The sequence below is a fragment of the Trachypithecus francoisi genome, unplaced genomic scaffold, assembly GCF_009764315.1.
Source record: "Trachypithecus francoisi isolate TF-2019V2 unplaced genomic scaffold, Tfra_2.0 Lachesis_group5, whole genome shotgun sequence".
Classification (NCBI taxonomy): domain Eukaryota; kingdom Metazoa; phylum Chordata; class Mammalia; order Primates; family Cercopithecidae; genus Trachypithecus; species Trachypithecus francoisi.
This window is the reverse complement of record NW_022681470.1, coordinates 10,644,645-10,656,473: the sequence shown is the minus strand read 5'-3', so window position 1 is coordinate 10,656,473 and position 11,829 is coordinate 10,644,645. Positions and strand designations below refer to the sequence as shown.

The 11,829-nt window shown below is 44.1% G+C and overlaps 1 protein-coding gene across 1 annotated transcript; it reads right to left on the bottom strand.

Annotated features, from left to right (window-relative positions):
• Positions 1 to 3,528: 3,528 nt before the first annotated feature.
• Positions 3,529 to 11,446, bottom strand: ZP4 (zona pellucida glycoprotein 4). Its single transcript, XM_033197775.1, has 13 exons — positions 11,272 to 11,446; positions 10,870 to 10,991; positions 10,682 to 10,784; positions 9,197 to 9,349; positions 8,218 to 8,405; positions 7,613 to 7,710; positions 6,610 to 6,740; positions 6,246 to 6,435; positions 6,024 to 6,174; positions 5,631 to 5,709; positions 5,371 to 5,373; positions 3,842 to 3,943; positions 3,529 to 3,656 (listed from the first exon to the last, which is right to left on the bottom strand). The coding sequence occupies exons 1-13, from the start codon at positions 11,444 to 11,446 to the stop codon at positions 3,529 to 3,531; spliced, it is 1,623 nt and encodes a 540-aa protein (XP_033053666.1).
• Between the last annotated feature and the right edge of the window lie 383 nt (positions 11,447 to 11,829).

Sequence of the window (11,829 nt, the reverse complement as noted above, 5' to 3'; positions counted from 1 at the left end):
TTCCCTTTTCTCTACATCCTCACCAACACTTTCCTTTTTGATAATAGCCATTCTGATGGGCAGGAGCTGATCTCATTGGTTTTAATTTGCATTTCCCTAATAAGGGAGAATGCTTAGCATCACTAATCTGTTGGTCATTTGTATATCCCTTGAGATGCCTATTCATGTCCTTTACTCATTTTTATTTGGGTTCCTTATTGAGTTACATTTTAGACATTAACCCCTTATCAGATGTATGGCTTGCAGATGTTTCTCATTCTACAGCCTGTCTCTTCATTGACTTGGTAAAGCTTTGTGAGACAGACATGAACAGGAACACCCTGGCTAACACAGGGGAGGGAAACTGACCTGATAGGATCTGCCGTTATGGACTCAAGTGTCAGACTAGATAAGAGGAGACAGACGTATGGCCCCCTTTCAGAGTTTCACAGACAAGCATGACAAGGAGCTGACACTAGACTAATGGAAGAATTTGTTTCCAAAAATAGGTGCCTACCCTCAAGGAATTCAGGGTAGCTAGAACTGTTACACAGTTAGTATGCAGGCAAGACACGCCAGGGGAAGCTGAGGCTGACAACTGTGCAGTGGAAAGCTACCCCACCGTATTAGAATAGGAAGCTATGTTGCCATGTTGCTTATGTGTGGAACACTTATCTACAAGATCAGTTAACAAGAGCCACACAAGGAATAAAGTTATTTTTTCTCGAGGAAAAAAAGATACAGGGATGAATTACATTATTCTGGATTAATCAGAACAATTCTTTAGTTGGAAGGGAAAGAACTAGAGGTTTAACTAGAAATGAGTTAACTAAAGTTAAACCCATTTGGAGGACAGTGAATAAGTTTGGGGTAGTAGTCTCATAAGTTACTTGATAGAGGCTATTTAAAATTAGATGCCTCCAAAATTGAGGTATAATGGGGCCTCTGAGGGGAATAATCAAGTTTCTGGTTTGGCTACGAGACTATATTAAACTATACGCTAATGGTTCAAACTGACTTCTCAAGTAACTCAACTTCAAGGTAGATTTTGGCCAGAGACTATTCAGAAATGTTTTAAGTCTTTCCTTGCAACACTTTCTCTGATCAGACTAACTTCTAAGATTGTTAGAAAATCAGTAACACTGTATCTGCAGAAATATGCTCTGTGGAATTATGTATTCTGAAAAAGGTTTCACAGTAAAATAAGGGAAATAGATTTTGCTCCCTTTGAAGGCATACCATGTTAATATGAACAGTCCCAGAAACCCTGCTAGAGAATCTGGCAAGTCCTCGCTAGAGGCTTAAGTACCAGGGTTTTCTTTAACTGCAGTATCCATTGGTTAGTACAGGTGTTACTACCTTTTTTTTTTGAGACAGTCTTGCTCTGTTGCCCAGGCTGGAGGGCAGTGGCCCGATCTCAGCTCACTGCAAGCTCTGCCTCCCGGGTTTATGCTGTTTTCCTGCCTCAGCCTCCAGAGTAACAGGGACTACAGGCACCTGCCACCTGGCCCGGCTAGTTTGTATTTAGTAGACAGGGTTTCACTGTGTTAGCAAGGATGGTCTTGATCTCCTGATCTCGTGATCCGCCCATCTCGGACTCCCCAAGTGCTGGGATTACAGGATTGAGCCACCGCATCTGGCCCACTACCCTCCTCTTAGAGGGGCAAGTGACCTATATGCCAGGTTCTGTGTTAAAGCTTTTTCCTCTTTTGGAAACTCAGATTCCTGGCTTGTCAGGTCAGTTGCATTTAGAGAACTCTATACACTGCCTTTGTTTTAGAGGGATAGGCTAAAAACTTATGCCTGTATCTATTTCCTCATAGAAAAAGATGAGACTTAGCAATTCCCTTCTCCCATTTACCAAACTTTGTTTCCTTGAATCATCTGACATTTGTCAGAGTTGCTGAGGAAGCCTTACTGTTCATTGCCAATGCCTACTATGCTGCTTATATAGCCAATATACATTTTAATTGAGTAGACTTGAGTCATACAGCAACTAGCTAGAATAGCTCTCTGCCAGCAGCAGCTGTTGAGCACTTGAAGTTTGGTTAGAATTTTAGCTTAAAACAGGTACTATTCAGCTATTGGAAAATAGTTGGCTATAAGTTTTCCCAACAATCTAATATCTAGAAGTACATAGTATTTCCAATTAATGTTTAACATTTAAAATTTGTTGTGAGTATATTCAGAGATTGAATAGGAAAGCAAAACCTTGAATATGTTATACTCAATATTAAGTTTCATCTGATTACCAAGTTATATTTATACTTGAATTGTTTAACCTAGTCACCAAACACTACCCCACTGCAGTCAGAGACTACTCTTCTCTAAATGTCTGACTTCAGCACAGGTCAACAGACAGACCTTTGCATGTAACATAGCCATTATCTCCCCAAGTCATTATCATTCCATAAGCCTAAGACAACCCTTTGTCAAGCTGTACCAGTGCCCACCACTGGCAACTAGTCTTTCTGAGGAACTGCGTTTTCAGTACCATAGGGAGTTAAGGGTACAAAGTTAGTGCTAAAACTTGAACTGGAGTCTATCTTTTGTTGCTCAAGTGGCCCTGGGCAAGTTATTTGACTTGTATCTATCCCCGATTCTAGACATGGGGGATGAATGAATACTATGATATTTTCATGAGGCTCAAGTATGTTAACATCAAGCTTCTAGGATAGTTTGTTGCATGAAAACCATGTATCCCTGTAAGGTCAGGGTTGACATCCAGATTAGCAATTTGAAGTAGGGTTGGCTTGACTACAAAGCAGCTGTTCAGGAGTATAACACCTTTAGCTTGCTGAAAGGTCAATTTAGAAGTTATTCCCTGAAAAATAAGTAGGCGAAGTTGATAGAACCAGGATTAGTTTCAGAACTTCAGTGAGAATAGGGAGTACCGCAGAGTATGGCTGACCAGCAGCATCAGTTACAAGAAAGTTCCTTAAACAGGACATTTGCCTTGAGAAGTCAGTGATGATACCCCTACTACATCCCCCCCCCTTTTTTTTTTAAGTCTTAGTTCTTAAGACTAGGAAACTACTTGTCAGTTTGGCTCAAAACTAAGTCTCTGATGATCAAGGCACCTCCAGTTGGCCAAACGATAATCAGATACCTTTAGTCACTGTTCTAGACATTGGTTTAAGTCTGGTGCTCAGACCAGGGAAGATCAGCATCATCTAGGAAGTGGTTAGAAATGTGAGTTTAAAGCCTTTGTCCAGACTTACTGGATCAAACTCTGAGAATGGGACCAATCATCTGTTTCTACCAGCCCTCCCGTGATCCAGAGGCACACTCAAGTTTGAGAACAAGCTATCTAGATTCATAATTAGTTTTACCCTAGTTTCATTGATCTTATGGAAGAATTTTATTCTGTGTTCTGACCTAAGACCTCTGCTAAGTCTGAAATTTTTGTATCAGCTTTTATTCTATTCTCAGTTGAGTTATACTGCCAAGCTTAAGAGATAAAATGACATGAAGAGATGAACTAGTCTGAAAGTAACCTTTTACCTTTCAAATGAGAAGCTCAGCACAGGCTGGGAGTACAGTCTGGTTTTATTGACATGTTTGGTCTGGACAATTCAGCTGTTTCTTGATAGCCAAGTAGGATACTAACAAGCCTCCAAGGATTAAGGTCCCAGAAAGGCCTGCCACCCACAGAACTTTTGAGTCTACAGGAGCACCTAGAGGATGAAAAGGTAGATTAATGTATGCTAAAACCAAATGATTCGGTGTCCTAACAAAGACTAGCAGTCTGCTATAGGAAGGTCAATTTCTTTTGACTAGAACGCAAGGGGTAGAAAGGAAGATGTTGGTTTGACTGGTAGTTTGGTTCACTAGTTAGATCTCCTCCCTCTTGGATACTTACGGAGCTTTTCTGGAGTGTTCTTAGTGGCTTGGAGTAGAATCATGGGGCCTTTGCTAGAAACACTAGCAGTAGTGTTCTGAAAAATGGTCTCTGAATTTCTTCCTGTTAGAGAAATGAGACCTAGTAATTCATTAGTTTTTGCACGCATAGGGCAGGGATAGAAAATGTTTTGGTACAAGGCTAAGTCTCTATAAAGCTTGGTTCTATGCCTTAAAAAAAAAATCTCATTAAGTATATTAATACATACTTGAACAATTGAGATTTTGTATCTGATGCCATTACCTTAGTTTTACCAGGACTTTGCTATAAAGATGTTAGAAACTATCCCTGAACTGCCATGCTTTTCTAAACAGAGTCCTTTGACAGTAACATGTTTATAATTCAGAGATCTTTCCCTGTGATTCAAAGGTAACTAGTAGAATAGAACTTGGAGGCTGAAGTGCAGAGAAATTTAATGAGTTTAGATCTGGCTTTCAAATGAAATAAAACAATTTGATTCACTTGAAATATACAGTTTTACGTTTTCTGTATTCCATGTTGTATTAAGAAAGATGGCAAGTAGAAGAATGGGAAACAAAGACATGCAGGTGGACTGTGAGGAAAAATATTTCTGGAGTTTGAGAGCAGCCCAAGCAACATAGCAAGATCCATCTCTATTTAAAAAAAAAAAGGGCTGGGTGTGGTGTCTCGCGCCTGTGATCCCAACACTGGGAGGCCGAGATGGGTGGATCACCTGAAGTCAGGAGTTCAAGACCAGTGTGGCCAACATGGTGAAACCCTGTCTCTACTAAAAATACAAAATTAGCTGGACTTTGTAGCACATGCCTATAATCCCAGCTACTCAGGAGGCTGAGGCAGGAAAATCATTTGAACCCGGGAGGCGGAGGTTGCAAGCAAGCCAAGATCTCACCATTGTACTCAAGCCTGGGCAAAAAAGAAAAACTCCCTCTCAAAAAAAGATAAGCTGGGTATAGTGGAATATGCCTATAAGTCCTAGTTACTTGGGAGGCCGAACTAGGCGGATCACTTGAGCTCAGAAGGTTGAGGCTACCATGAACTATACTCACGACATTGCACTCCAGCCTGCATGACAGCAAGAACTGGTCTCAAAAAAACAGTGTAGAACTGTTTTAATTCTACTTCTTTTGCCAGTTGTAGGACCTTAATCTAAGGTGGTTCACTCTTTAGAAGTAGGGATAATATGCATTTTTGGAGATGTTAAAATATTTAATGTTGTACTTTGCATAAGAAGCACCATTTAGTTACTGTGAGTTTTGCTAGAAGGGACTTAAAGCTTCAGAGGTCATGAATGCCAACTCAGAGGCTAGACAAGGACAGGTAGAATCAGGTAGACATACGGACACATTGACTTAGAAGCATTGACCCCAACCAACTAGAGACCACATTCTAGGTCCACTCATTCTACTTATAGATCTTTAGGCTGCATTGCCAGACCTGTCAAGCAGGTATAGACATGTTTACTATCCAGGTGTATTCTTGTTAAAATGAGACATAAGATGGCCATAAACTGCCTTGGTTTGTGGATGAATTCAAATTCATATGGAAAAAGCTAAGGTTGAGGGTTACCCGAACATTTATAGCTTATCTTAGTCATGGGATTCTGGGAAGCTAGTCACCTTTGTTCTGTGGCACTGCAAGTAATTAGAGAAGCCTTAGTAAGATGAATCTTCAGTTTGAGTTGTTTAGCCAGAGACTAGGAAAGGTTAGACATGGGACTCAAGATTCATTCAAGTCTGTCCTCTAACATACAATCAGCTTAGATACTCACGACTGAGATCAGGACAGATTACCACACAGGATGGTGTCTCAGCAGGCTGGCAGACTGACACACTGCAGTGCAGATGCACCTGGGAGCCAACAGAATTCAGATCATTTGTAGTACCACCATGCTATGTGTCTCTAAACCTGCTTTGTCTCCCCAGGAAGAGGTTCAGGAAGTTATCGGAAAATTGATATGGTCCAAGTTGATATCACAATAGCACTAAGGAACTGGAGTCCAATTGACAGATGCCACTCATGTGATTGGTAACAAGGGTTGCTCTGAGTACCAATAGCCAGCATTAAAGGGCTTCCTTGGCTGCACAGTAACAGGACATGGAAACAGTTGTAAGTTGGGGAGGTTCAGAGCCCTGGTGAGGGTCATGGAAGGGAAACATCCTACCGGTCCCCTGAGGGCCTGTTTCTCCGCTGTAGGGTCCACAAAGCTGAAGGTGAAGATGCTGAAGCGCTGGTAGTGAGAGGGAAATGGAAGATCCAAGGCTTCCTGGACAGGGATCAGCTGGGTCTGATAGTTGTCTCCAATGTAGGGGCAGCTAGACCAAGAGACCCAGCAGTCAGGATGGGCTTGAGAGTCTCAGCACAGGTGCATGAAAGAACCACTTACCCCTTTACCAGGATGGGCCACTGTGGCTGACTCAGGGGGTCTGTGCTGGGTGTTGCCCAACACTCATGTAGGAGCAGCCCCAGGGAGGGGTCTGTTCTGTGAAGGATGGAGACCTCCACGTAGATGGGATCCCGAAGCAACTTCACCACGGGATAGTCACCAACACCATAGTAGGAGCCATAGTTTTTATCTGCAAGAGGCAGAAAAGGATTTAAAGTAGTAACCTCTCAGTGACCCGAGGGACTGTCACCCCCTTAAATAGCCCCAAGCCGCTTAAGTGTCTTGTTACTAAGTTAAGGTCTTCATGCCCCCAGAAAACTGGATTTAGACTATATGTCAGATACTCCAGCCAAGGGGGTCATACCTTTGGCAATCTGAAGTTCCAGAGTGAGGGGTCCAGGCTGGGTCTCAGGAAAGGGTGGTGGGAGAGTAAAAACCTGGACCTTGATTGGGAGAGAGTTGCTACTTACTGAGTAGCTGCAGCTGACATGGAGCCTGCAAAGAAGCAAGATTTATAACTAGTTAGTTGTGGGAGAGGCAGGTGTCAGTTATATACATCCTTTCTTTTTAACTCAAGGAAAACATTAAGTGCTAGACAAGTTTATAAGTATGATGGATGTGGTTCCCGCCCTGCTGGGAGCTGTATTTTAGTTGGGGAGACCAATATGCAAGGAGGACCAATGTTTGAATTGGAGATAAGCACACAGAAATAAAGATGCATCATGGGAAACATACCTACTGTAGAGATCAGGGAAGACCTTAGAGGTACCTTGATATGAAGGTGAAAGAAAATAAACTTGAGGTAGATGGAGAGCCTCGCCCAATATAGAACAAAGCCTGGAGGCAAGGAAGTGCTTGAGGACCTTTGAGAGTTCCATAGAAGAACCAGGCTGCAATCGGGGAACAGTGAGGGACTGAGAATGTTCAAAGTGAACAGGCTGGAGATGAAGTAGGAGCTGTTTTATGCAGAGTCCTGATGTTCATCTTAAAGCTTTGTTTTTTCCATGGCTTTAAGGTGTGTGATACGATAGACCTAAGGTTTTAGAGGAATTCTTTTGTCCAGGAATTCATGGACAATGGAGAAGGCCAAGATGTAAAATGTAGAATGGAGAAGGCCAAAATGAGAAAAAAATCGTTAAGTGAAATAGCAGAACTCCAGGTGAGCTTGAGACTTAGGTCGGGTTGGAGACAGCAATACAGATGGACTTAAGTAATGGGCAGTGAGACTGGTGAACCAAGGTAGCAGACAGGTTCTCCTAGTACTGAGGAGTGCTCATTTGTGGATTCAGGGCTTACTCGAGTATGCCCACTTTATGGAAGTGGGGAAGTCATTCTGGTCAAGCAGGGTCAGGTTACGCAAGCCTTACCTGAAGATGCTGTCACGAGTGACAGAGCCGTGGCTCCCATTTTTCACATCCCTAGTTGCCACCAGTTCATTTTCATATACTGCTCGGTCTCCAGTGATCTACAGGAACATATGGAGAAATCTTGATCATTTCTGTTAGCATTATGCTGCTTGACTCGGATCTGGTCTAAGTCCTCAGCAATGCTACCCTGTTGTATGTTACATTTCCTATTCCTTCAGCAGAGGTGAGAACACATAGCAGTGACATCCTGGCAAGTTATCACTTTGCTTTATTTCAGGACAAAGGAATTGGAAGGGGAATTTGAGTACCTAGAAGAGGCAGCTGAAGCACTATCAATTCCAGTCAGCATCCCTGCTGGTTTCTTCTCTATAGCTTGGTAAATAACAGTCCCTTAGCTAGATCACAGCTGTGATGCTGTTAGCTGAACACCCAGAAGAGATTAGCTTTTTCAGTGATGAGGCGTTCTCCTGCCCTAGATACTCTCCCAAACTCTAAGCAGTAGTCACAAGTATCCTTCATGGCCAGCGTATTTCACCTCTCCCCTACTAGTCACTATGACATTCCCACCCGAATTCCAGAGCCAGGAACAAAGCCCAACTGCTCACCCGTCTTGTGGTGCCACAGGAAGTAAATGGAAACTGGAACAGAACAAAAGCTTGTGTTGCCACCACAGGGTTACACGCACTGTCATTTCTAAGGGCCAAGTGCACAGAATCCAAGAGCAGTGGCGGTGAGGCCACATTCCGAGACACAGCGATGGAGAAATGGCCCTCTCGGGTACAACGCAAGGTCACTGAAACAGAGCAGCTGTGCTGAAGGCAGGTCATCTCTCCCATTAAGGGGAGAACCAGATGAAAGTCCAACCACTTACTTTTAATCCCACTGAGAAGTTCCCAGCTGATGACCTCAGTGCAAGATCAGCCACCCAGTTTAACCCAGGCTCTAAATGAGCTCCTAGGGTTGAGTCTTGCCTCCCCAACTTATTGTGCGACATCAGGCAAGGTATTACACCTCCTTCAGTTTCATTTAAGAGGGGGATAGTAGCTCCTACCTCATTTTGCTTGTCAGTTAAGATTATTAGAATAGAGTGTGCAATGTATTAGGTTGGTGCAGAAGTAATCCCGGCTTTTGCCATTGTGGCTAAAGGCTGTGATTATTTCTGCATGAACCTATAATACTCTATGAGGTTGAATTTATGTTAGAAAACCTCAGAGCAGGATTTGAAACATGCAGAAAGCAACATCCTTGAAGTGAGGCTCCCTAAACAATCCCAAAGTATCAGCCAAAGTCGCTATTCCTTGGAGAAAAGTTAAGTTTCTGTCAATTAGCAGTATCTGGCACTAGCAATTATCTGGCACATAGACTTCAAGTCTAAGTGTTATTGGCTTTATATCCGGATTCTGGGAGAACGGACAGTGGAAGCTGTAGAAAGGTCTGTTACTTTGGGATCCAGTGTTCTTGGATGTGTGGCTACATGGCAGCCTGCTATCACTTACGTTTGCTTTCTGAGCAAAGCCCTCTCTGGATTTCACTCTAATTGGCACACTTCCTCAGCTGGTTTCAGAGGTGTGCTCAGTTACTCACCGGTGTTTCCATAGTAGCAGGAATTCACCTCCTCAGAGCTGTAACAGCAGCCTAGCCCCTTGCAGTCTCCTCGAGAGATGGGTGAAGGTGCACATGGCAGCCTGTCCTGCGCTGGGATGGAGTCACACCAGTCAGTATCTGGAGCATCTCGGGCTAGGTTTTGAAAAAGAGTAAGTCAGGTTAGGTAATGGAAAAGTTAGTCTTGAATACCATTTTGATACAAGTCATTGACTTTGGATTCCTGTAGATATGTAGATGATTGAAATAGGTGTATCTGTTCCACATTGTAGATATAGTCGAGTGGTTACATGTTGTAGATTAAGTCTTGGGAGGTTGTCAACATCAAGTCACCTTGTAAGAGTGCCCTGACATTAGTTTTTTAAAATTAAAGAATGCCAACAAGATTGGTGGAAGCAGTAGGGGCTTCTTACTCCTTCAAGTAACAATCCTTCCTTCTGTTCTGTAGAGGCGTTTCTCAAGCCTTAGTTTGGATATGAGTTATCTGAAGATTGTTTTTGAGTTTGGGTCTAGGATCAGAACTGGGGTGGGGCCTGTGAGTCCTCATTTTATTAGTGCTGCCAATCCTGGCTATGTATTGGGAAGGAAGGCAGGTGAGAAGAGGGAATTGAAAGTTTGAGTCTGTTCTGACTTTGAGGATGGGCTCTCAGTCAGGCAAGACTTTCTGAAGTTGAGTAGGCATCATACTTCCTACTGTTTCCTTAGGGAAATGATCAGATACCCCTCCAGCCGGTGGGATGGGAGACCTGGGTCCTAGTCTCAGTGCACATCTAGCTCCGTGGAGGTGTTGTTCCAAGTCCCCTTGCTAGCTTCAGTTTTCTTTCCTATCATTCTCCCCATGGGTGAAAAACTCCTGGTTCTGGGAGTTCTTTGAATCCCAGCTCAATCACTCGCCAGTGATAGGCCCTTGGGCAAACTTCCTGGCAAGAGATAGGTTTTTTTTTTTGAAACGGAGTTTCACTCTTGTTGCCCAGGCTGTAGTGCAATGGCACGATCTCAGCTCACCGCAACCTCTGCCTCCCAGGTTCAAGCAATTCTCCTGCCTCAGCCTCCCGAGTAGCTGGGATTGCAGGCATGCACCACCACACCTGGCTGATTTTGTATTTTTAGCAGAGACAGGATTTCTCCATGTTGGTCAGGCTGGACTTGAACTCCCGACCTCAGGTGATCCACCTGCCTTGGCCTCAAGAGTGCTGTGATTACAGGCATGAGCCACTGCACCTAGCCAGCAGTAGTGTTTGCAGCACTAGGTTAGGATTAGGGAAGGTAACACCTGCAGTGCTTACACCCACAGTGCCTTGGCATTGAGGAATCTCAATTGGTAGTTATTCTAAGGATTGCCCATGGAGGTGAGAGTTGGGACATGATCCTTCCTTCATTAATGTCAGGTGTCACTGCACAGAGCAGGTCAGAGAGGACCAAGAGCACTTTCATCCCTCCCAGATCCTGAGAGCTTCCAGCCTTTACCTAGAAGATCCATAGGACACTTGAGCAGCTTCCTCTCTCTAACCATCTTGTGTTCAGCTGCACCCACTCCTTCAACTCCGACTGGCATGATGTAGTGGGAGTCCTGGAGAGACAGACCCTTGGGAGTCAGCCTGGATGGTAGCATGAGGGGCTTCACTCAGTGTCCCTGGCCACTGGGTCATACTCACCCACTCAGTGACATAGCAGCTGCTATAGGTTGCCTCCAACACCACGGAGCTGCCCGAACCCTTTCTTATCCAGGTGCCACAGTCAGAGTCATTCTGCAGCTTGTGCAGCAGCCCTTGGTTGTCTGGAGGGGTGGGGAAGAGGTGAAAAGACAGCAGTCAGTCTCCAGTACCAGAAAGGACAGTCAGCCTTGCTATTAAACGCCAAGGAGCAACTGTCAATTAGAGGAACAAGAGGAAAATCAGATTCAGATCAGACGTAGTTATAACTTAGACTATTTCTTTTACAGAAAGATGCGACAGGCTCAGAGGGGGAAAGTATCAAGACAGGAAGGTAGGGGAGACGTCTTAGGTAGTAGAGGAGACATCATTGCTTGGCTAAGCAAGGCAAGTCATCAAACTTACCCCAAGTTACTAGTACAGGAGGAGAAGTTGCCTCCTGACTGAGGTTTACAGCAAACTGGAAGCTCCACAGCCCACAATGGAGCACACTGGAATAACCTGGTGCCTCGGGCTTATGCTGACCACTCAAAACAAGAGATAATGAAACGCACAGCAAGACACACTGCAGCAGCCACATAATGCCACCAGGAGTTCCTACCGGCCGCAGGCTCTACCACCTCCTCTCCCAAGAGCCAGGGGTCTGCCTGCCCAGATTCCTTTATGTACAGAAGGCAGGCTTGGTTTCAGCTGCACATCTTTGTGACACTCAGGTGGGATGCTTTTAGAAAGGGTAATTCTTCTAGCCTCATTTGCTTTGGGGCACAGTCTGCAGCTGCCTCACATTAAATACCACAATCCAGGCAGACTTCAGAGCCCTAGAAAAAGTAACTTTTAGCTAACAGAAAAGAAAGAAAGAAAACTTCGTCAGGGTTGCTCAGTGTAGCATTTGTTCCGCTAGTTTGTTGAGCTTATTGACTTCAGAAGACCTCCCTCTAGAATTTTGCATATTTGGGTGTGAAA